Raw genomic sequence first — 25486 nt, forward strand, 5'->3', positions numbered from 1 at the left:
TGTTTTGCAGAATTTTAATCATGACACATGGTAATTATCAACTAGAATGCTTTACACTGAAATGTCTTCAAAAGAAATAGGTCATTGCATTTTCATTATTCTACTATGTTTAGCAGATGTTAGTCTATGATAAACATGTGAAAGAGGCATATGCAACTATGTGTTTTTGTTTACTCACCAAATCAACTGCTCATATTTAGGCTTGGATGGATGAGATTTTTATTGAGAAATGTTGATTTTACCACACATGCACACAAACAGATAATAGAAATTTACAGATAAGTTCTCAAGCAGTTCCTACTTTGCCAATAAGTTTGATTGAAAGCTACTTTGTATATTTTGACGTGTGACTTGACAATTTGTGTAAAGTTTTAACTTTTTTAATCTCTACGGCTGTCATTAAATAATTATTGACTCACCCATGATTTCCCTCAACTGTGAAAATTTTAAATTGATGATAAATTGAAAAATGTTTAAAAATATTGATATTTGTCAATTGTATTAAAAAGTTGAATTCTATCAAGGCTACTCATATTGTTTGCTCATTACTCTTAAAGCAGAAATAGGGTTTTCTGTATCTTAGTATTGCAAAAACTCAGCTGGTTTCCTTGTTATGTAGCTATTTCAGTGATGAGAGAGTCAATTGACACCTATTTTTAAGTTCAACAATCATAATGAAATTATTCATAGAAAAACTGTCAAAATAATTCAGTAGCAGTTTTATTATAATACCTTGAGTGGTCGTTTTCTATCATTCAGTGAACAATAGTGTGACACACTAGCAAATCCAGGCTTTGTGAAGCATTTTTATCTCTATTCAAGCATGAGCTTTATATATGTATTGCTAAAAGTGTTGTATAGCAACTACCACTATAATTCATGAAATAGTTCCATAAAACGTATTTTCTTGAGCTGATGTTGCTGTTAGCCGCAAATAGTAGGCAAACCCCTATTCTACAGCAGAGTTTGAGTCCAGTTTTTAACCATCATATTACAAATTCACTTGAATATTTGTGCTATCTTTGTGCCATTTGTGTGTTCTTCAGTTGATCAAGTTGGAAAGCAGATCAACAATAGTGTATTTTAAGTTACTGAATCCAATAAGACTGGATTGGACTGAGTTGCCAAGTACCTAAATAAAGAGAATAGAACATATAAACCAATTAGTTTGTATTGGCTGTTTTATTAATGAGATTTGAAAGAGTTCCAGCATCACCTTTGGCTAAACTAAATGTATCTTTCTCAGAACAATGTAATTCTGGATTTTCAAAGTCACTGCCTTTTTCCAGTTATTGAACACTTCTCTGCCCCCAAAACTAAGGGCTGCTGCATACAGCTGCAATCTGTGGCGGAACACCCATTGATATTGAGGAAACCTGCGTGTTTAGAGAGAAATATACATGGCTTTTTTTCTTTTTAAAGCCTCTCCTTTAATTAGAATGAAGGAATGGAGGGAAAGCAACAACTAAGGGGGATGACATATGTATGCAAATAAAAAATTAATACTAAACAGTCTGAAAGAGTGACTTGCAGTAATATTTTTTTTACTAAAATTAATCCCCATGGATTTTTGATTCATGACCTTTTATATGAATCATAAGGCATAGTTTTCTGTGCAACACAATTTTTGTTTTGGTATTTTGATCCAAAACTATAATCTTCTAAAATTTTTAGATTTTGTTGTGCATCTACTTTTTCATGCCCAAGACCTAATTCTTGCTTTCTTTGAAATCAATGATAAAACTTCAATTGAATTAAGTGAGTGCAGGATTGAGGTCTGTAGTAAGGCTTTTCAATGCATATGAAAAGCTTTAAAGAGTTAACTTGGGATATTAATTTCCTAATGTATTCAAAGTTCTAGTTTTCATAATTTTCACTAAAAGGATTAATATTTTGAAATCTAAGCGGAAAAGCTCCTTAAAGTCACAGTTTCAAATAACTTCTAATTAAAGGGGAAAAACCCCCCTATAGAACATAAGAAGAAAGGCAGTTATAACTTATTGTATGGACAAATTTATAGATATTCCACTTATGTCATCTTGGTTATATTTCAAATTGAATTCATTGCTTGTTAAATTGTAAAGCACTTGCCTAATTCTGGGAGGTGGGAAAACAGTGATATTTCTTTAGCAACAAGCTACTGCTGGATCATACTTGTGCAGTGCTTGTGTCAACATGAAGAAACCCAAGCTATGTGATGTATTTTTATCTTATGCATCATATATCAGATATTCTAAAAAGTATATTTGACAAATTATGAACACTTTTCACCTGGCTGCATTGTTACTTGTTGGGTTTTTTTTGTATATTAAATGTTTCCTTAAACATCCCTCATCACCATTGTGTTCTCAAAGTTGATCACTACATGGTATATTTGAACTTCTTGACCTTGCTACCATTCTGTAGTGGTGCTACTTGTGGCTCTGTCACTGGCTCATTACGTAACTATGAATAAATCATTTACTCCCTCTGTGCCTTGGTTTACCTAGCTGTAAAATGGGTGTAAAATACTTACCTGTCTTCTTGTGGTGGGTGGGGAGCTATAAAGTAGTATGAGATTCTAAAATTAAATGATGCGTTGTAAGTGCAAAGTATCTTTGTTAGTGGGATGTAAAGCAGTAAACAGAAAGACTAAACATCTAAAATATTAAATTATTTTGAAACAGAATTAAAATCTGTTTTGTTAATTTTTAGATAAGCCTTGATGCTTAAAATAAACTCATGAAACTATTTACTTTTGGTGCCACACAGCTCAGTTTACAGATAGTCACTTATGAATTTGTCCATTTGTGTGTTAAGATACATCTACATAAGGGAGGGGGAAACCCACAGCAAAGAGTCTCAAAGCCTGGGTCAATTCTAGTTGGTTTTTTTATCACAATGTCATGTGATCCTAAGTATTTTATATCAACATTAATGGTCCAGCGAGCCCATTAGGCAGCTCTTTTAAAACTCTTGAATGCAAGTGTTCTGGACTTGCTGATTTTTAAAATGTTTAACATTAGTAGCTCCTATTTAACATCCTCCATAAATACTAGTGGAATGGAAAGAGTATTCTTATCACCATATGATAAGATGATATCAACTGTTTCCCCAAATACACAACAGAAATATTTATTGCACATTTCTGCCTTTTCCACATTCGGGGTGGCTCTAGGGATTTTGCCGCCCCAAGCACAGCAGGCAGGCCTGCGGGAGGTCCACCAAAGCCGCGGGACCAGCAGACTCTCCGCAGGCAAGCCGCGGAAGGCAGCCTGCCTACTGCGCTCACGGCGCCGGCAGAGCGCCCCCTCGGCTTGCTGCCACAAGCACGCGCTTGGCATGCTAGGGCCTGGAGCTGCCCCTGTCTGCATTATTATTAAGTCTACCATTTTCATCTAGTCATGGACTAATACCATTATCAGGATTCTTTTTGTTCCTAATCTATTTAAGAGAGAGTTGTTTTGGTGTTTTTTTTAATTGTCCTTAACTGTGCTGGCCTTAGATTTCTCTGTGTCCCTTTGCTTCATCTATCAATTTTCTACAATTCCTACTTGATTTATATTCATCACTATCAACTTCCATCTTCTTCCATTTGTTACATATTTATAGCTGCCCCTCATAACCAGGTCACTTTTTTTAAACCAGTATGGCCTTCTTCCTTGATTGTGGCATTTTTTGGCATCTGTAGGATGTTCATAAACCATTCTCAATTCACATTTTTCTGATTAAATTCTTCCCTCCAGCAGATTTGGTTCATTCCTCAGATGTTGGATGTCAGTCTCACACATAAATGGACGCACTATATGATGGAACTCTCAGAAGAAACTATTGCTGCTGTAACCTATTTTTAAGGACTGTTCTTACCTTTAGGTTTTTTGTAACTTTCATATCATATGTATCACTCTTGTCATGGCACTGTACAGAATTCATCTGATTGGAATATTCAAATGTATAAAATGGAACTTTCGCACTATATTGGTTTTGAAATGGCTTCTGCTGCCAGACATCACCAATGTAGTGCAAAAGTTCCAGTGTGGTCTTTCATATCTCAGTAGAGAAACCTGCTCGTATATTACAGATATGGTCCCTGAAAGCAACTTTAATGACTAAATTTTGCTAGTAGGGAGATCTGTACTGACATCTACTATAACTGAGCCAGAACAGTGTATGCATTATTGGTTAGCGGTTCATTCTTTTGGTGTACTGTGTACTACCCTCTAAAGAACAAGGTACAAAATCCTAGGCAGGTAAGCATCATGCCTTCAGCCACTGAGAAATACACCAGAAACTGTGTGACACATACTAGTGTGGTTATTGCTATTCCACTGTATTTAAAAGATTATAAATGGCAGCTTAAAGCACAGCAATAATATTGCTACCAGAGCCTCTCCAAAACCATTAAAATGTTAGTAAACATCCCTTTGTAGTAGTTAAATGAGACACAGATGGTCACTCTCTGAACTCACTCTGTCTGGTAGAAATCCAAACTAACGCCATTAAAATACAGTGTTATCATTTACACTAATGCAGTGATCTTGGTTACTCTGGTGGAAATCCAGTGGCGTTAATTTGGATTTATACCAATGTAACTGAAATCATAATCTGATCCATAGGAATTGAGTGACTTGCTCAAGGTCACACAGGCTAGTGTCAAAGTCAGCAAAAGAACCTAGTTCTCCTGACTCATAAGCCTGTAGTTAAATCACTATACTATGCTCTTCCCCTTGTGCCTATCTTAATAATTATTTAAGGAAGAAAAGAATCCTTTTAGGCATAACTGATGTGAAAGAATAGTTCTTAGGTAAAAGGGGGGTAGGGAAAAATCTCAGTGCAATAGGTGTCATCATGCCAGTGTTGGGCAAGCAAAGAGAGCAGGCAGCAGATGGGCTGTCAGCTCTTCTATAATTTTTTTTCCTGGTATAAAGAAGCCCTAGAGAGGGAGACTTAGACATGGGAGGGAAGAGGGGTTGTTAAACCCTAGAAATAGAATCAATGACTGGACAGTGAGTAGAACAACCCTTCACACTCTCATGCACTCGTACCGCACCTTGCTTCAGAGCTTTTGTCACTCCACTACCTCCTCCTAAGATACCTGGAGGGTCTGAAAATAATTCTTTATAGGAGGTGCGTCCTCCTTATCCATTCTTGCCTGAATTTCCCCTTCCTTTCACCTTTAAAAGGTAACATCCTTCATTTAAAAAAATGCAGAAGTAATGCTGCTACAAAGCCCTCTCTCTCTCCTTGGTACTGCCCAAGACTGGCCCTGATACTTCACCATTAGTCAATGATAGCTTTGCCATTGACTTCAATGAACATAGGATAAAGCCCTATAACAGATGCGACTGCTCCACTAGTTGCTTCTTGAATCCCTCGCCCGATCTATGTTCAGAACACTTTCCCAAGGGAAGTGGTAGAAGTCCCATTACTCGGAACATTTAAAATGGGGATGAGAACAGCATCAGAACATGAACTAGCAGGAACAAAACGACATTACAGGAAGCTGGGCTTAATGACTTAGGATATTTTTACTTCTATATTTAACTTGTTTAAATGTATGACCTGTCAAAGTGATTGTTCATTTTGTATAGTACCTAGAATGCTTAAAATATTTGCAAGAGCTCGAGAACTCAAGTACTCCAGCTAGCTATCATTATTAGGAAGAGACAGCAACATATTGTTTTGGGCTTTTTTTGTTTGTTCCGTGAGCAAGTTTTCAGTGCATGTCATATGTCTTCTCATTTCTGAGTCTTTTGATTTAACTTTTTTTTTTAAGCTTTTCTCTGCAGATGTGAGGGCTAGGAATTTACTTATTTTGAAAAATAAAAAAGCTGAGTGTCTCATATTCACTTGCGTCCAAAATCTGGAGCTTTAAGAAAAGCATAAAATACCACAGAATTGAGAGTTGTCAACACATTGTGAAAAACCTGTGATTTCTATTAAAAATCTCTTTTGACAAACTTTCAGCTCACAATAAAAAAGGCTTATATTTTGATTTGTAAAATGAAATCTCAGATTAATTGGTGACCATAAAAGTTTATTAGCTCCTTCAGGAATGAATAAAATTTTCAAAGGTTCAGAGTTATATAGTGAACAGCTGCAAAATTAACTACTTAGCCTTCTTCAAAATTCTGAACAGCACTAGTTTTTGTTGTGGATAATAAATTGAATAAAACTAATGTGGAACTTCTAGACTGGGTCTCTGAGATGACCTTATAAAGAAGGAAAAAAGAGACAGAAAAGACTTCTCCAAAAGGTAAAAACCTCATTCTTCAATGAATCCTATCTCTGAGATCAATTTTATGGTTTCCTTCAAACTTTGTGCAAAGGACAATTCAGTTTCTCCTCTGTCTACAGAATGCACATCAAAAATTTCAAGTGCAAAGCATTTTTGGCAACAGAGACATTGGATGGGGAGAAGGGTCAAAATCCAGCAGTTTTGGAAAACTAGTTACAGCCTCAAAAAGAGTTTCTTCCATAGTTGTGTAGTCTCTATGGATATTTTTAACATTCCTGCAGAATGTCAGCTATCCTGAGGGCACATTCAAAATAATTTCCATAGTGAGCATTTTACTATAAAAATAACCGTCGGTTTTAAGCCGTTTGACAGTTTAAAGCAGTGGTTCTTAACCTGGGGTGCATGCACCCCCTGGGGGTGCTAGATGCCCTTTGGGGGTGGGGGGGTTGAGACGTCAGATTTTTTTAAAGGTAAATCATCAAAAACACAAATTAAGCACAGGCGCGTAAGTACAACTACTTTGTTTCGTCAAACCTATGTATTAACATTATACATTTTTTAACAATTACTGTAATATGCAAACAAAGAAAATACCTAGGTTTAAAGAACTGACCTACTTCAATGATGTTTGAGAAGGGGTGAGAGAACATTTTGAGAATCAAAGGGGTGCAGGCTGTAGTAAAGGTTAAGAACCACTAGTTTAAAGCAAATTAAATGAAGTCAGTAGTTTCCTTTGCCAAATATGTGTATGATCTTTAAAGATTTAAGTATATCACAGCCCTGCTGAACTAAGATTTTTATCTTGCAGATCTGAGTACAGCCACATGTCCTCTACAAGCAGTGAGTATAATTAAGACCTTTTAAAAATAAAATCTCACCCTTTTTCATTTACTGCCTGTTAATGTCTGCTTAATGCAATAAAGAAATCTCTAGGTTTTCAAATTACATTATAATGATATGTCTTGGCTCTATCTACATTAAACGCGTCGCTGCTAGTGATGGAGAATAAAGATCACCAGAATAATATAAAAGGAGAAATAAAATAGACAAAAGTTTTGATTGACAGACCTTTTACACAAACCCTGTAAACAATTTAAAAGTTCTCTTGGCTATTATATTTACTGAAAACAGTTCTTCAGTGTATGGGCGGGATTTGCAAAAACACTTGGCACTAGATAAACTGTGCTCCCATTAAGATCAATAGTAGAACTCCCTAAATCTTGGTCCTGCTTCACACAGCAGCACCAAACACACTTAACCACTTATATGCCCAGATTGCACTGACTCAACTGATCCTTGTGTGATCTGGCTGGGTGTAGAGAGGGCTCATGCAAATATCATTTAAATATTTCCTCTCACCATCTCTTTCCACTATCAAGCAGATCTTCATCCTTAGCCTCTCACTGGGCCTGTGAAGTTCACTGCAGTAGACTGTGGGGCTTCAGTAACCCATGCAGAACTGTTGCAAGTGGAAAAAGAGGGGCCTGGGCTACACTAGTGTGGAGAGGGGTGGTGGTTCGAACCAAGATACACATAGCTGAAGTCAAAGTATCTTAGTTCAACTTACCTGGCCATCCTCATGGCGGTGAGTCGACTGCCATGGCTCCCTTGTCGACTCCGCTTACTCCTCCTGCCAAGGTGAACGGGCGTCGATTTGCAGATTGATTTATCACGTCCAGATGAGATGCGATAAATCGATCCCTGATACATTGAACACTACCCGCCGATCCAGCTGGTAGTATAGACGTACCCTGATATGAGTCCCCAAAATACAATAAGAAGAAGAAAAAGCAATCATCAAAGGTCACAGGAGGGAGTGGCTTGATCAGTATGTGAGTGGTGTCCTAGATTGGTCTTGTATTCCATTTCAAAGTGACTGCTCTATTTCAAAGCTGTTAGCAGGGAGATAGCTGAGTTCCCAGGGAATTATATATGCCATCTGCAAGGTAAGGACCCTATCCATGCTCTGCTTGGAACTCTGTTTGGAAACAGTAGCTCAATTAACGGATTGGTTAGCCAGTGTGGCAAGGGTCAGACTGAGTTACAACCATATTTAAAAATATAAACATTAAAATCATAAGATAGGGTGGAGTGAGAGCACAATTCTGAAACATGATTTGGCTACTCAATGTGACTAGGGCCTCAGTGTTTGTAATGATTGATGTCATTTCAGTAAAGGCACAGGAATTAGACACAAGTGAGTGCTTATTATAAAGTGGTGCCAGGAAAACACAAGGGGAGAGAGTTCTGTAAGGCATTTCTTTGTTTGAGTTTTAAAGAAGTGAGAAAGTGAACTGAATGTTTTCCAGCCTTTCCAAATATTTCTTATGAACAGATTAGATTTCAGGTGAACTAAGTGATAAAAGATGAAACACAGTATCTGTTTTCTCTTTTCCAATGATGTGATATGGCAAATTTTTCTGCTTTCACCAAAAGGAAGTTCACATGGTTGCTTTTCAGTCTTCTACAATAATGACTTTATTTTCCCAAAAATATTCTGTCATTTATTGGAAGAACTGTATCTGCTACTCTCAGAATCTCAGAAATGGTTGTTCAAGCAAAACTGCAAATAAAACCCTCTCATCAATGTAAGATGGCATCTCTCCTGCTAATTCCTTCATGATCTTCTCCTCATAGATGCAAGCTGTTACTCAAAGTGAAAACTACAGAAATTCACACAGATGACTTTCACACCCTGCCGCCCTCATTCTCTTATCAGAAGAAAGATGTCAGATGTCCTCCATGCACATGATTCTGGGTGAAATAGGCTTTCTCTGGACAGTTCCAAACATGTGTCCAGCTCTGACTAATTCCACAAGGTATCACCTAGCCAGAGGGAATAATTTGAGATTTTTATCTATCTCCTGTTGAAGTCAGTGGGAGTATTTTCATAGATTTCAATTGAATTCCAATTCACTGAGAGTTGTATCAGGCCCTTAAAGAATAAATTTATCTGTGTGTCTGAATCCTGAGTGCTTATGACTGACAAAGGGCTAGCTGTCTGTCCTGTCTGTGTGCTGGATGTATGTCTCCCACTGGCAGTTCAGGCCTTTGCCGAAGAATGTTCTTCTTATGAATATATTCCTGGTTTCCTAGTGGCAGGGATCATTCTCTATATGATTGGCAGGGGGGCGCAACATCTAATAAATCAGCTCTTTGCGTTTTTATTAAACAAATTTTTTCTGATGTGCTGTTCCTGTTCATTTCCTTCCAGTAAACCAGTTTTTGGCCATGTATTAGTGTATACTACCAGGCCCTGTCAGTGCCCCGGGCAGTGAACCAGATTATGGGCCCAATAATAATTTGACAAATGAATTCACTGAGGTTTAAAGCAAAGTATTTCTCATCTAGACATTGACTTGTAATCAGTTATTTATTTGTATTACTGCTGTGTTGAGTAAAAACAATAGGAGCAAACTCATCTTGGTAATTCTTACTCGTAATAGATTTGTACATACAAGTGATTTTAGTTACATGCCCGCTGCAGTTTGTCACGTTAAATGTTGTGACCTAGATGTTGTGCTGATCAAGGCAGTCCAGGATGTGGTAGAGATTGCAATAGTATTTTAACACCAGTCCTTTGTCAGAACTGGGAAGTATTATCATTCCAACAGAGACAAAAGTTCAGGAGACAGGACAGTCTTTTTACATACAAACTTAAAAATGTGTTATGTCTCTTTTCTGCTTCCAAGACAAATGAGGCAGATGTAGCGCCACAAATCATGGGATTTAGTTTTGTATTTCATAGACATTGTGTGGTCAGGCTGTTCAGAAAGCACAAAAGGAATAATATTTGAGTAGATCAAATTGTGAACTCTTCAGGGCAGGGACTACCTTTGTAGTCTCTACAAAGCACCTACTGTAAGCAGGTACCAAATCTGAGTGGGGTCTCTAGTTGCCACTGAATTACAAATAATAAATTGTAATAGCTTGTTTTATAACTCTTTAGAAAAAAGAGTGGAGGTTAGCTCTTGGCTTTACAAGTCCACATGAAAACTCATTGCTCAACATCCTGATATTAAATCACTTGACAGCAATGATTTCCATGTCCCCAGTAAACCATAAAAACAATGGAGTAATGTTTACTTTTATATTGTTGCTTTCATCCTAAAGGACTTCACAAATTATGTGCATACTATAGAGATCCCCTAAAATGAACTGCCAAGGTTGAGGATAGCAACTAGCCAACACAGAGACTGCAAAACAGTTTGGAGAAGGGAAGAGAAAAAATTTTGGGACAGAGATACTAGGGCAAACACCTACTCTTACTAAAGATTCTCTGCCAGTTTTAATTTTTGTCTGATCTGCAAATGTCGTCTCTTCTGAAAGACCCCTTTCCTATGAGTGGCAGTTTTCTACCCCAGAAGGATAAAAAGTTTTGTTGGTCCTGCCTGGATTGTAATCTGTGGTTCTGTGGAGTGTTGGATTTCAAATTTGAATCTTAAACTAGTTAAGCCATTGTTTCTGGCAAATTTCTGAATTAAGTCAGCTGGGCAAGAGTTTACTACAGAGATGCCAAAGAAGAGACTAGGAAAGAACGTGACAGGTAACTTCATTGCATTTGTGAAGACTGTTAAGCTCTGCTGCAGAGAAGACTGCAAAAGTTTTGTAGGCTACTCTGCCAATACAAAAGCATAAGAAAGCCATAGGCCTGAGAGGAAGTGTAAAATATGATTAGGAAAACCATAAAAGAACAGCTAGCCACAGACTCTACAAGTAATGGCAAAAAAAAAATGTACATCAGAAGCAGGAATCTTGCTAAACAACAAGTGGGGCCACTGGACATTGGAGATGCTAAAGGCGCACTCAAGGACAATAAGACCATTGTGGAGAAACTAAATGAATTCTTTTCATCGGTCTTCATGGCTGAGAGGGAGATTCCCAGACCTGAGCCAGTCTTTTTAGGTAACAAATCCTGAGGAACTCTCCCAGATTGAGGTGTCATTAGAGGAGGTTTTGGAGCAAATTGATAAACTAAACAGTAATAAGTCACCAGGACTAGATGATATTTACCCAAGAGTTTTGAAGGAACTCAGATGTGAAATTGCAGAACTACTAACTGTGGTCTGTAGCCTATCATTTAAATCAGCTTCTGTACCAAATGACTAGAGGATAGCTAATGTAATGCCAATTTTTTAAAAAGGGATCCAGAGGTGATCCCAGCATTACAGGCTGGTAAGCCAGACTTCAGTACTGGGCAGACTAGTTGAAACTATAGTAAAGAACAAAATTGTTAGACACATAGATAAACATAATTTGTTGGGAAAGAGTCAACATGGTTTTTCTAAAGAGAAATCATGCCTCCCTAATCTAATAGAATTCTTTAGGGGTGTCAACAAGCATGTGGACAAGGGGGATCCAGTGGATATAGTGTACTTAGATTTTCAGAAGGTCTTTGCTGAAGAGCCTTTGGTGAGGGATCTCATCAAAGTAAGCTGTCATGGGATAAGAGGGAAAGTCCTCTCATGGATTAGTAACTGGTTAAAAGATAGGAAACAAAGGGTAGGAATAAATGGTCAGTTCTCAGAATGGAGAGAAGTATAAATAGTGGTGTTTCCCAGGGGTCTGTATGGGGACAAGTCCTATTCAATATATCCATTATTGATCTGGAAAAAGGGGCAAACTGAGGTGGCAAAATTTGCAGATGACTCAAAACTACTCAAGATAGTTAAGTCTCATGCAGATAGCGAAAAGCTACAAAAGGATCTCACAAAACTGGGTGACTGGGCAACAAAATGGCAGATGAAATTTAATGTTGATAAATGCAAAGTAATGCACATTGGAAAGTATAATCCCCACTACCCATCTAAAATGATGGGGTCTAAATTAGCTGTTACCACTCAAGGAAAAGATCTTGGAGTCATTGTGGATAATTCTCTGAAAACATCCACTCAATGTGCAGCAGCAGTCAAAAAAGCAGACAGAAGGTTGGGAATCATTTAAAAAAGGGATAGCTAATAAGACAGAAAATATCATATTGCCTCTGTATAAATCCCTGGTACACCCACATCTTGAATACTGCATGCAGATATGGCTGCCTCATCTCAAAAAAGATGCATTGGATTTGGAAAAGGTTCAGAAAAGGGCAACAAAAATGATTAGGGGTATGGAACAGCTTCCATATGAGCACAGATTAATGAGACTGGGACTTTTCAGCTGGGAAAAGAGATTACTAAGGGGGAAAAGGATAGAGGTCTATAAAATCATAACGGGTGTGGAGAAAATAAATAAGGAAGTGGTGTTTACTCCTCATAACACAAGAACTAGGGGTCACCAAATGAAATTAATAAGCGGCAAGTTTAAAACAAAAGTCATTTTTTCACATAACGCACAAAGACAAAGGATAGCTACAGGCAGGGGAGTACTAAAGACAGTATTGGTCAATATGGTAGGCAGTGATCTCAGCCCACCAACCCTTGTGAAGTTTTTGTCAAGTTATGCTGCTGTTGTCAGCGTTGTAAACACCTCGCGTATTATCCTGGAGTATATGCAGAACCGGATAAGAGATGCCAGCATGAGGATGATTGTGATGAGGATGTGGACGCAGACATTCCTGAAAGCACAGGCTGTGGCAACTGGGACATCATGACGGCAGTGCGGCTGGTTAATACAGTGGAACGCTGATTCTGGGCCTGGCAAACAAGCACAGATTGATGGGACCACATAGTGTTGCAGGTCTGGGATGATTCACAGTGGCTGCGAAACTTTTGCATGCATAAGGCCAATTTCCTTGAACTTTGAGTTGCTTTCCCCCACCCTGAAGCACAGGAATACCAAGATGAGAGATGCCCTGACAGTTGAGAAGCGAGTGGTGATAGCCCTGGGGAAGCTTGCAATGCCTGACTGCTACTGGTCAGTTGGGAATCAATTTGGAGTTGACTTCTGTGTTCCAAGTAGCCAATGCAATCGCTGATGTTCTGTTATCAAGGGTAGTGACTCTGGGAAATGTGCAGGTCATACTGGATGGCTTTGCTGCAATGGGGTTCCCTAACTGTGGTGGGGCAATAGATGGAACCCATATCCTTATCTTGGCACCAGACCACCTTGCCAACCAGTACGTAAACTGCAAGGGGTACTTCTCAATGGTGCTGCAAGCACTGGTGGATCACAAGGGACATTTCACCAACAACAACATGGGATGGCTTGGAAAGGTGCATGACACTCGCATATTTAGGAACTCTGGGCTGTTTGAGCAGTTGCAAGAAGGGATTTATTTCCCAGACCAGAAAATTACCGTTGGGGATGTTGAAATACCAATAGTTATCTTTGGGAACCCAGCCTACCCCTTGCTCCCGTGGCTCATGAAACCATATACAGGCAGCCTGGACAGTAGTAAGGAGCAGTCCAACCATAGGCTGAACAATTGCAGAATGGTGGTAGAATGTGCCTTTGGACATTTAAAAGCATTTCTTCTTTGTGATCCGAGTTCTGCCTGCATAGATTCTTCTGCCCAAACAGTAGTCGGATGTCTCCTTTTTGGTCCATGCTGGAGCTTGTTTGCGACTCTGGGGAGACTGCATAGTTACCTGTACTGCTGAGCTCGCCATGCTGAACAAACAAGAAATGAAATTCAAAATTTCCCGGGGCTTTTCCTGTGTACCTGGCTAGTGCATCAGAGTTCAAAGCACTGTCCAGAGCGGTCACATTGGAGCACTTTGGGATAACTCCCAGAGGCCAATACTTTCAAATTGTGTCTGCACTATCCCAAATTCAACCCAGCAAGGTCGATTTTAGCGCTACTCCCCTTGCCGGGGAGGAGTACAGAAGTTGATTTTAAGAGCCCTTTAGGTCAATGGAACGGAGTTGGTTAGGTCAATTTTTATAAGCAATGCATCTACACAACGTGGTTAAATTTGACCTAACCCCGTAGTATAGACCAAGGCTCAGTCTCTCCTGTGAATTTGTTTCTCTTTGTATAAAATACTCAATTAGTTATTGGCTCAAAGAAAGCATGAGGCTGACTCTATAGCCTGGTGATTAGAAATTAATCTTGGTGGAGGAGAGATGCAGATTCATAGTCTTTACTGCAGAGCCGATAGTTGAACTGGGTCTCCCATATGCTGGATGAGTGCCCTGGTGATTGGGCATAAGAGAGTCTAGCCCTTTATTTCCTTTACTTTTATTTAAAGGGTTAAAAATGCCAACAAAAAGGTTTTTTTGTTTTTTTTTCAACCAGAAAGAAAATTTTCTTTCTGACTCTCTTTTTTGATTCACCAGAATTTTTCCAAAAAAAAAAAAAATTGGTTTTGGTTTGACTTAACTGAGGTTTCTTTTTAAATTTTTCAGAACTGCCAGCAAACTGAAAAAGGGTCATTTGCACAGCTCTGGATATCTATTCTCCCAATGGCTTTCTCCAAAACTGGGTACTTTTAAACAAAGCCTTGATTTGCCTCGTAGCATTTGAAATATGTAGTACTTAGATCTGGAGCCAGTTACCAATGGCTTTTTAAGGGATAACTTTTGCTCTTGGCATTTTTCAGGTATGCAACCAATAGGAACTGTCTGGATGTATATATTTTACTAGACTTTCAGCTAAATCAATGAGCAAAATGTATATCTACCCCTATGGGATAGGATGTGTATTTGTGACAGAGTGTGGGGAACTTGCACTACAGCAAGCAACAATCTGTTTTAACCAGAAACCAATATGACACTACTACTCTTCAGTTCAAAACTCAGTGAGTGAGAGGTCATTCTTGGATAGAGATAGCTTAAATGAAGACTGAGAGAGGATGTTTAGCATACTGTGATTTGTGCTCTGGTTCTCAATTAAGTGAAAGGCATGTCACCCACCTGCTTTGCAGTTAATAGCTGATGACTGACTCTAGCTGGAAAATGATGTAATACTTTTAGGGCATTTTTAGGCTGTATGTATTCCTTGACTGAGACCTTCATGGTTAGGATTAGAATTATACTCATGTTGTATACGTCACTGAAGCCTGGAAGTTTCGTGCATGCTCTGATTTATTTTATTTTTATTTCTTTTTAAAGTGCAATGTAATTTCTCCGGGGCACATTTATACTAGTGTAAGTTGGTGAGAGCAGAATCTAGTCCCATATTTCTTCTGAAACTCACTAGTATTATTATAAAGCATGCATATTGTTTTCTGTTTATAATCTGTTCCTTCGTTAGTATAAATACATTCATTTTGTTTACTTAACTAGTTGACATTGATTGTAAATTAAGATAATAAATAGTCTATATTTAGCGCTGCCTTTCAGAGACACGGCTTCTTAAACAGAGGCACAGAAGGGATGTCTGGGGAACTACACTCTGAAAAAGTTATAAGAAAATGGAGTGGTTGTGACATGAATATAAACCTATTTAAAGCACCATCTCTTTTGATCAGATCCCAAGTTGCTGGAGTCATTAGTGACAAGGAGCCTAAATGCTAAGTGTTGTTCTAGCCTCCTGCTTGGAGTTCACGGTTTGAATCAGTGCTCAGAGTTAATTATTTCACTTTGCTTTAAAGCATACATATAATTTTGGTGTAGAATTTTCAAAACTGCCCAAGTCAATTGGATTTAGGCACTTTTAAAATTTTTTTTACTTTTAACCAATAAAAATGTTGCTTTAGAAGAACCACTCTAAATATATCCCCCTATGATCTTGTCTCCTAGACACATACACAATTCCTCTGTGCTCTGAAGTTACAGCGCCCCAGAGAAAGGGGAGAAGAAGATTATCTAAATAAACAAGTCTGCTAACAGTCAGTGCTACTGGTCAGATTGCAGACTGCGTTGTTTTTCCTAGGCACTTACTGTAAATTGTGCTGACAGATACACTGAGCTCCAGGGAATGTAAAAACTTTTCTCTCCGTATTTTCCCCCCTCCTCACACCAATCTGGCGCACAGAGTGGAATAGCCTTCGCCATATAAGCGGTGTAGTAGTGAGTGTACTTCCCCTGTGCGTAGGATAATTCAGGGAGACCGTCTACCTCTGTAACATAGACTAGCTCCCTGTGGCTCTGCCATTTCTTACTCTGTACCCAAAGGGCATTAATCTAGTGCACAGGCACTAATTTTGCACCCTCAGAACACCTTTTGAAAAAGGTGCATAATTTTTATTGAGAAAATGTGTCCTTTTGCACCTTTTATTAGGCCTACATGTCCACTGTCAAGATCAGTATGCTGAGAAACTAACCTACTATTTTCATATTCATTCGCAAAGTTCCAGTAGTTCTCCAGGTGTACTTATAAGATAATGCCTCAGTGTTCTTTTTATTTAAAAAAATAAAATACTACTAGTAGTACGATGCTCATCATAGTCATCAGTAATCTTTGATTGAATATTTCTTTTAAAATATCCTAAAGGATATGGTTCCATTTCATGCCAAGTCACTGCAATTTTTTGTAGAAATTTACTGTAGTAGGAGTAATAATTTTACATTTATATATAAATTCTTTTATCTAGGAGAATCTAAGAGAGCTTCACAAATAATGTACATAAAACACCATTGAAATACAGCCACATCTGGGATAGAGAGGGGCAGTTAACCAATTCACAACTTGGCAGACGTCGGTGAGCAAGAGGAAAGAGGATGACACCAAGGCAAATACCAAATCTTGTGAGAAGTGTAATGGGAACTTTAAGGTCTGCAGAGAGCAGATAGGATAACCTCACAAAATAAGGTTCTCCTACGAAGACCACAGTAAGCTTTCATAGTGCTCAGTTTATCCAGTTTTCCATTTTGTCATTGCATTGTTGCACAAAAATCAGGCAAGGCATTTCTGAAAGCCTTATTTCTATTGAGGGTCAAGGATGAAGGAACTGAGTTTTTTTTAATATAGTGTTTGAATGTATTAAACGGTTTTATACTTTGTTTAAAAAAATTAACATTCACGTATTTTGCATGGAAAGTCCTTCACTGTCCAACTCACCTCATTGCTGAACACCATCCAGTTGCTGGGTTTGGACCCAAACACTGGCTCTTGTATTCTAAACCACCTGAGTCTGAGCAGCATCCAGGTACTAGCTCTGGCCTCTCAGGCTCACTCCTGCGTGCAGACTTAGTCTGATACTCCCCCTCAGCTGTAGGGACCCCGCAGTCCAGCTGCCCTGGGCTCCCCAAAGACCAGTGCTTCCCCGCCCCCCAAGTCTTTTCAGTAGCTTAAGCACACCCTTTGCCAGAGCACCACCCTTGTGAGTACTCCAGTTTACAGTTTAACCCATTAGGGACATGTGATAGTTACAGCAAGGAACCTAGAGGCTTTGCAAAGTAGCTTCATAAACACTCACACACACACACTTTATTCCTAGACCAAGCATAGAGACTTACAGATCCATGCAGAAAGAACAAAACCTGCACACACAACCTTCCCTTCAATGTCCTCACCACTCCAAGAACCCCTTGGGATTTGGTCAGTGCTCTTTCAGGGTCCCAAGACCCTCCTGCTCCTTCTAGCCTGCTTCTGATCACCCCTCTTTCCTCCCCCCCCCCCTTGAAAATGGCTAGTGAGAGAGTCTTCCTTTTATAAACTTTCAGTCCCCTCTGTAAGGTGGCTCTTCTGGTCAGCACTGAGGCCTTCCTCAGGTGACTGGAGTCTCCATTAGATAATCAGTTGCTTGGTTACTATTCACCTGGAAGGATGGGTTTCTCTGAGTGGTAGCTGACTCATTATTCAAGAGAGCTTGTGTTTGAATAGAAGACCCTCTAGGTTTATGACCCTTGATTTCTTTGCATTGTTGGTCCTCACAACTTCTCTTGGAATTTCAGTCCACGATGGAGGCAAAAAGGCAACAGGAAAGGGACAGTACTGTCTTACAACCAAAATGGTGCTCAGAAAACAAAGTAGTTTGAGATGGATACATATATTAAATCACCAAGGGTTGTAGTTGATATTTTATCACTGGAAATTTTTAAATCAAGATTTGATGTTTTTCTTAAAGATATGCTCTAGGATAAAGAGGAACTAATTCAGAGAAGTCCTTTGGCCTGTGTTATTCAAGAGATCAGACTAGATGATCACAATGGTCCCTTCTGGTCTTACAGTCTCTAAAATAATGACACTTTATATGAGCTTCATTGGAAGAACAGGATCCAAACTCAAGTCACTATGACTTTAGCCTCAATAAAATTGAAAGGTGCACTTTATGTGTTTATTCCCAGGGAAAGAATGGCTATTCAAGAATTCCTTTGTGCATCAAAAAATCCCGTGTTTCCTATATCTGACATGAAAAGCCTAAAGTGTAACTACAGTTGAGTACATTTTAAAATTTTGTCATATTCTAAAACTTGTATTTTATAAAGCATAAACCTTCCTTTTTTTACCTTGGCAATCCAAATGCAGTGATCTGTGGCTGCATTCATATACAGATAGCTGCCATTGTAAGTATAGACATAGCACAGGGGATAGATCTTTTGTAGCAGCAAGAGTATGTGTTGCTTTGGTCAGGATGCCACCCGAAATGGAATGTTCTGTTTTGTATATTCATTAGGAGAGTAACATCCCAATACTGTTCTGCAGCCATTGTTGGGCTTGTGTCTATGCAGATGTAACATTTATTTTCAGAACTGTAAGTGTAGAAGTTTTATTGGTTTTTGGTTCCAGGTAGTGTAGTGGGACTATTAAAGCTGGAGCCACCTAGTAAAATGGGTTGAATTCTGTTATTTTACTGTTAGAGTGGGTAGTGAATTTTATTTCTCCAGTGGTTTCTTTGTCAGGGAGGATCCACAAGACTTATTGTTTTCTAATTATTTTATATAATCATTCTGAAACATCACTGATAAACAAGGCTGCAGGGATTGAGCAATATTCTCACTGCAATTCCTCCTTCCAGCTACCTTCTCTTCAAATGGCTTCCCTCTGCTGGCTCTCTTCCCCTAAGGCCTGCTCCACTGCAAAGAACAGTATGGCGTAGAGATGACAGCCAGCACTACAGTACCGGGCGTATATAAAAGAAAAATGGTTTGAATATACTGTGTATGTGTGTAAATCTGTTTTCTTTCTCTTTATGAACTTTAAGGCCTAATCTTATTTTGACAGCTGGCAGTTCTCATTAAGTGCAGTCATAATAAATTAACGGTGTTTATGCAAAGTAACACTATTCAAATAGGAAATAATTCTTTCAAAAATGTAATGATATCCTCTAATTCTACTGCAGAACATGTGCATGGATTGAATTTGAGGTAAAATGTTTGTGGTTTCTTGGAGCAGAGTTGCATTTCTTTTCTGATTAGTTCCTAAACTGGTTAGCTTTTCTACTGAATCACTGTTTTCACTTTTAAGCCCAGCTGTTGGTTTGAGGCTCTGTGGCTTTCAGTTTCAACATTTGAAACAGAAATTCCGTATTTTTACATGCATACTTGCATTCTAAAGAACAGCCACAAGCTAGATGTTGATAGTCATATAGATTATTATGAGTCAGCTGAAGGCCACCTGTCCCATCAGTGCACAGAGTTGTTTGTGATGCAATTATCCTTCAATTTTCAAATCTTTCGGTCATGGCAAATGTCTCCTCTGCCTATGCACTAGTCAGTGACCCTCTCTCTTTCTCCTTCAGTCTTGTTTGAAGACAAAGTTTCTTGTCCCCTTGTGTAAGCAGCGTTGTTTAAATTATTAATTTTTGTATTACAATAGCACCTCAAGGACTCAATAGAGATCAGGACCCTATTGTGCTGGGCACTGTACAAATACATAAGGGACAGCTCCTGCCCCAAAGAGCTTACAATCTATACAGAAAAAACGAACAGTGCGAGGGGGGGAACAGAGGCACAGGTGATCTCCTTTGCCCAAGGTCACACAGCAGCTGTGTGTCAGGAACAGAAAACAAGCATCCCAAATCACATATAGTGCACTGTCCTCTAAGGGCCAGATTTACAAAGGGTATTTAGGTGCTTAAAGATGAAGATAGGTGCCTAGTAGGATTTATAAAAGTTTCTAAGCAGGTTAGATTTTTAACTCCTGTTGAAGTCAATGGAAATTAGGTGCCTAACCTGCTTAGGCACTTTTGAAAATACTACCAGCATATTTAGTTGCAAGCAGCATATTTAGTTGCACAAACACCTTTGAAAATCTGCCCCTAGATCTCATTGGTAAGTCTGAGGTCTCCCCCCCCCACCCCCCCATTTTCTTAGGTGGAGCTGTACTACAGGAGATAGAGATTGGAATTTACTCTTACCTGACACAATGTGACAGCATTGGAGCTGGAATATTGCCTGCATGCAGCCTGCTCTGTTGTGACCCAGATAGCAGCAGCAGGGTGACCCCAAACCCTGCTTTTAACCAGGAATTAGGTTTGGGAAAATAAACACACGGGTATAGACAATGTCTTTGGAACAGGGGAGGGAGTGCGCATTCATGCGCTAGAGTGAAAAAATACTAGCTATTGAATCTCTTTTTAATGGGTGGTTTTGTACCATGACTAAATTTGTCCCCTTTTAATCAAGTGAGATAAACTAGCTTCTATTCCAAACTGAATGTTTCCCTTATTAATGCAATCCAGAATTTTTTACGGGTGAGGGGGTGGGAAACAAGCAGTATAAATCCTGCACCAATATGGAAGGGGATAAGGAACTGCTGTAGGCTTGAGTAGCCATGACCTGCTGCACCTACGAGTCATGCCAGACATAAAGGGGGAGCTTAGATGAAGGGAGCACCACTCATCAGTGGGCAGCCCTGGAAGGGAGCTGGTTGTTAAGTTTCCCAGCTCTCTGGAAGAGGTCTGCTAACCAACAGCACTTCTGTCCTCACAAAAAGGAAATCAGATCCCGTCTGCTAAGAGGGGGAAGAGACTGTATCCTATACCTTGTGCTGGAGTCCCAGGGGACTCTGGGGAAGGAGAGACCCATATTCTGGCTAGTGGTTTTCTTTGCCCCTTCGTTTAACTTCTTTTGCTGACTTTGGATTGTTTGTTTCACCCGAGAGCCCAAAAGGAGGGCCAGAGGGCTCAGAGCTCCTGCTAGACGAACTGGATTGTGCAAGTGCACTTTCCAAGTAGCATCCAAAGAGAGTGCTCTGATGGGGACTGGTCCTTGAAAGGGGGGTAAGACCTGCTTCCACACCCCAAACCTCCAGTTGTCTAGTGTCAAGCTGGCAGGCAGTGGCTCAAGAACTTGAGTACCAACCTCAGAGCAGACTATTAAGAAGCAGGACACAAACCCCAAATTGGTTGTGAATTCGATACCTAGATTTCACCAACCAAATATCAAGTGTAAACTCCTCAGGCTCTATAGCAGCCTTAACATGGAGTCACAGGCAGTTCCCTTAGGTCCCCCAGTCTGTCTTGCCAGCCAGGTAAGATTGCCTTTGTGATAAATGGTCTCTTACACCAAAAATCGCAACACTATACAAGTTACTTTGAGTTGCAAAGAACCAGTCACTGACCCCAGGTCAGTTGCACCTCAGATCTCACACCGAAGACAATGTTTATAGCTAAGACTACGATTCTGTCACGGAGGTCGTGGAAGCCGTGACTTCCAGAGACCTCCGTGACGTTTTCTGCTTCAGCCCCTGGGTCTGTGGGCCTGGAGCTGGTAGCCAGTGGGGCCTTAGCAGGGATTCCGGGACAGGCAACAGCCTCCTCAGAGTCCTCCTGCAGGTTTCCAGCACCAGGTGACAGCCTCCTCCAGGGGCTCTCCTTAGTGTTCCAGCAACCAGGGACAGCCTTGTGGGGAGTGGGGGGGAGAGAACCCTGAAGCTCCCTATCCCAGCCACTAGGGTGGCAGCAGGGGCGAGGGGCATAACCATGGCGCTGCAGCAGCAAAAATCAGAGACAGGTCACAGCTTCCATGATTTTTTGTTTATTGCCCATGACCTGTCCATGGCTTTTACTAAAAATAACCGTGACAAAAATCTTAGCCTTAGTTTATTATAGAATTGGCTATAACTATCTAAAGATTTACTAACTAGAAAAAGGAAATATGTTATTTACAGTGTTAAAGCAGGTAAACATACATTCACAATTGAGTTACAATTTTAAGTTTCAGAAGGTAATAGAAGCTTCTATAATAAAAAAGCTCTATATCTTCCTTATAGCTAACTGAGGCTGAACACTGAGGATGTCTTGCTTATGCCTAGAAAATGTTCCTCCCAAGTCCAAGCAGCATAGAGATACAGTTCCTCGTCATTAGGGCCTTTTAGTCCTTTGTCTCTTCTGCTTCTAACTGCAAACTTAGCTGATGGAAGGAATTCACTTGCATGTCTCCCCTTCACGGGAAGTTGCAATAGGGGGGTAGCAATCAAGAAAATCTTTTGTCCTGTGATGTTCCACATTAGTTCATCTGGTGCTGAAAGTCCTGCCCAGCTAAAAAGGCCCAAACACCTTCTGTTGGAAGCCAACTTTTCACATTAATTCATGTGTCTCTCCTATCTGGTGATTTGCACAGTTGCAAAGGAGTACAATGCAAACACTTAAATATTACTTTATAACCTGGGATACAGATATTATAAGTGAGATTAATGCATTCAACATCTTACAAGCATTTCGTAAAGTCTAAACATAAAGCACATTTTTATAACTCAACATATTTTAACAATACCTATATATTTGTCAGGGCTCAGTTGAAACATGAGGGCCTTGACAGGAGCTGGCACTTGGTTTGCCAGCATCACAGTTGACATCCATGAAACATGATCTAAATTGTCAGTATCAGGAACCAGGGTGAGGGTGATCAGGTCCTGTGGTTGGAGCAGGAGTCACGCCTAGCAGTCAGGGCAGGAATCAGGAACTGGGAAACGGAAACGAGTGTCAGAACCAGAGTCAGAAGCTAGATGCCAGAGCCGAGGGTCAAACCAGAGTCAGAGCCATGAATCTGAGCTTAGACTCAGAACCAGTCCTGCAGTGACTGGTCTACCAGCACGTATGGTGTGTTGACAGTGGCCGTGCTGAAGCTGTCCAGCGGTAGCGTGGAAGTATGGCCCATGGTTCAAGCCCCATAAATTCTTGCAGTCAGTTAACTAATTAAAATAAATGGTTTTTAGGTTACCCAACGCGTGGGAGAGGGACCTTTTGTATTTGTTTAAAGGTTCCTCATTAGTCATAGCTGATACCACCATCACAGCACTTCACTGCAGTAGTTTACAACATCCATTCTCAAAGGAACAGTAAAAGTCTCAATACATTGAGATTACTTTGAATCATGTGGTGTTTGTATCTCTGACCATGTCTACATTACAAGCCTCCAATTTAAGCAAGTAAATTTTGCATGTCCCCACTGTGCTCATAGTGAGGATGCACTCTGCCGACACAATCAGGGCTTGCATCAACACACAGAACACTGCACTGTGAGTAGCTATCCCACAGTGCACATAGCTAAGTGGAATTTTGGGTTAGGCGTGCAATGCCTTATGGGATCAAAACATTGCCACATGTGGTTATGGGAATATGGCGTTAGCCTGCCATGATGCACTTACCTCCCTTCCTCTCTTCCTGAAATCAATGGCAAACAAGCTAAGCCTTTTTCTGTAAGCCTGGTTTATCCACGCAGATGCCATAGCACAATAAACAGGGACCCTACTCAGCTGTACGCTATTGTTGTGAGCATTACAAACATTTTGCATCTTATCCTGCAGTATTTACACAGCTGATACAAGAGCTGCCATGCAGAACAATGTGATGTCACACAAGCAGCCCTGCTGGAAGACATGGAGCAGAGCAATTTGTAGTTGCTGGCAACAGTCATGCATCACCTTGACACAGTTGAGCGCCGTTTCTGGGCCCAGGAAACAAGCACTGACTGGTAGGACTGCAGCATTATGCAGCTATGGGATGACAATCAGTTAGCTGCAGAACTTTTGGATGTGTAAGGCCACTTTCCAGGAACTGTGTGAAGAGCTTTCCCCTGCCCTAAAGTGCAGCAATACTCAAATGAGAGCTGCTCTGACAGTGAGAGGTGAGTGGTGATAGCTCTGTGGAGGCTTGCAATGCCACACTACTACCAGTCAGAGGGGCATCAATTTGGAGTGGGTAAATCTACTGTGGAATCTGTCGTGATCCAAGTTTTCAGGGTCATTAACAGATTTCTGCTAAGAAAGGTAGTGACTATGGGAAATGTGCAGAATATAGTGGATGGTTTTGCCGTGGTGGAGTTCCCTAAATGCGGTGGGGCACTTCTCAGTGGTTTTGCAAGTGCTGGTGGATCACAGGAGCCATTTCACTGACATCAACATGGGATGGTCAGGAAAGGAGCATGACGTGCTCGTCTTTTGGAACACAGGTCTGTTCAGAAAGCTGCAAGCAGAGGCTTTCTTTGCAGAGTACAAAATAACCATTGGTGATGTTGAAATGCCAATTGTGATTCTATAAGATTCAACCTACCCCTTGCTCCCATAGCTCATGAAGCCATACACTGACAGCCTGGACAGCAGTAAGGACCGGTTCAGTCATAGACTGAGCAAGTGCAGAATGGTGGTGGAGTGTTCCTTTGGACGTTTAAAAGGTTGCTGGAGTTTGTTTACTAGGTTAGACCTCAGTGAAAGCAATGTCTCCATTGTTACTGCTGCCTGCTATGTGCTCCATAATATCTGTGAAACAAAGGGAAGAAAGTTTCCGCCGGGGTGGGGTGTTGAGGCAGTTTGCCTAGCAGACAGTTTTGAGCAGCCAGACACCAGGGCAATAAGAGCACATCAAAGGGCTCTGTGTCTCTGTGAGGCTTTGAAAAACAATTTCAGCAATGAGTGAGAGTAATGTGACACTTATCTCTGTTCCTTACCAAACTGTCCCCTCCATTGCATTTTATCCCCTGTAAACTCCAACCGCACCAGCCTCCATGTGTTGAATGTATAAAGAGCCTTTTCTCCTCAATACGTTAAGTTTTATTATGCACACAGACACAAGGGACAGCAAAGAAAAGTAAGATAACCTGAGGCAAAAGGCTGATAACATTGGGGAGGAGGGGGGAACAAGGAAAGCTTGCTTACAGATGCACTGCAGTAACAGTCAAATGTGTGGGAATAGGCACCTTCTGGTCCTTATACCCTCCCCTGGTGTTGTGTGCAAGGGATACTGACCTCTCCCCTCCCTTCCCCAGCTCATAGGGTGTTTGGGGGAGAAGGATGTAGAACTGGGCAATGATGGCAGCAGTGTAGGCTGCAGAGGGACTCTAGCATCCAGCTGCCTTTCTTGAACCTCAACCAGACACCTCAACATGTCTGATTGCCCCTTCATAATCCATAGCATCTCTTCCTGTGTGGCATGTTCTTGTTCCCTGCATGCTCGCCTGTCTTCCCTGTCCCTGTCCAGATTCTTGGGCAGTGTAATCCTCCATGCCTTGAGCTCTGTTTTGTCACTCTCGGAGATGCGTGTTAACTCATTGAACATGTCTTCC

The 25486-nt window shown here is 40.3% G+C and overlaps 1 protein-coding gene across 6 annotated transcripts in view; it reads left to right on the forward strand.

The window, feature by feature from the left end:
- Nucleotides 1-25486, forward strand: part of FAM124A (family with sequence similarity 124 member A) — a 155910-nt gene that overhangs the window by 4656 nt on the left and 125768 nt on the right. For 3 of the 6 annotated variants that reach the window (XM_050949072.1, XM_050949082.1, XM_050949053.1), the window contains exon 2: nucleotides 7026-7057. The exons of 1 other annotated variant lie outside the window; for it this stretch is intronic. In XM_050949072.1, coding sequence (XP_050805029.1) covers nucleotides 7026-7057 — 32 coding nt within the window. Of the gene's footprint in view, nucleotides 1-7025; nucleotides 7058-16632; nucleotides 16871-18999; nucleotides 19143-23732; nucleotides 25019-25486 lie in introns of those variants that run through there. 2 more of the 6 variants (XR_007773831.1, XR_007773830.1) reach the window with 2 other exon arrangements.

The sequence above is a fragment of the Gopherus flavomarginatus genome, chromosome 1, assembly GCF_025201925.1.
Source record: "Gopherus flavomarginatus isolate rGopFla2 chromosome 1, rGopFla2.mat.asm, whole genome shotgun sequence".
NCBI classification, from domain to species: Eukaryota; Metazoa; Chordata; order Testudines; family Testudinidae; genus Gopherus; species Gopherus flavomarginatus.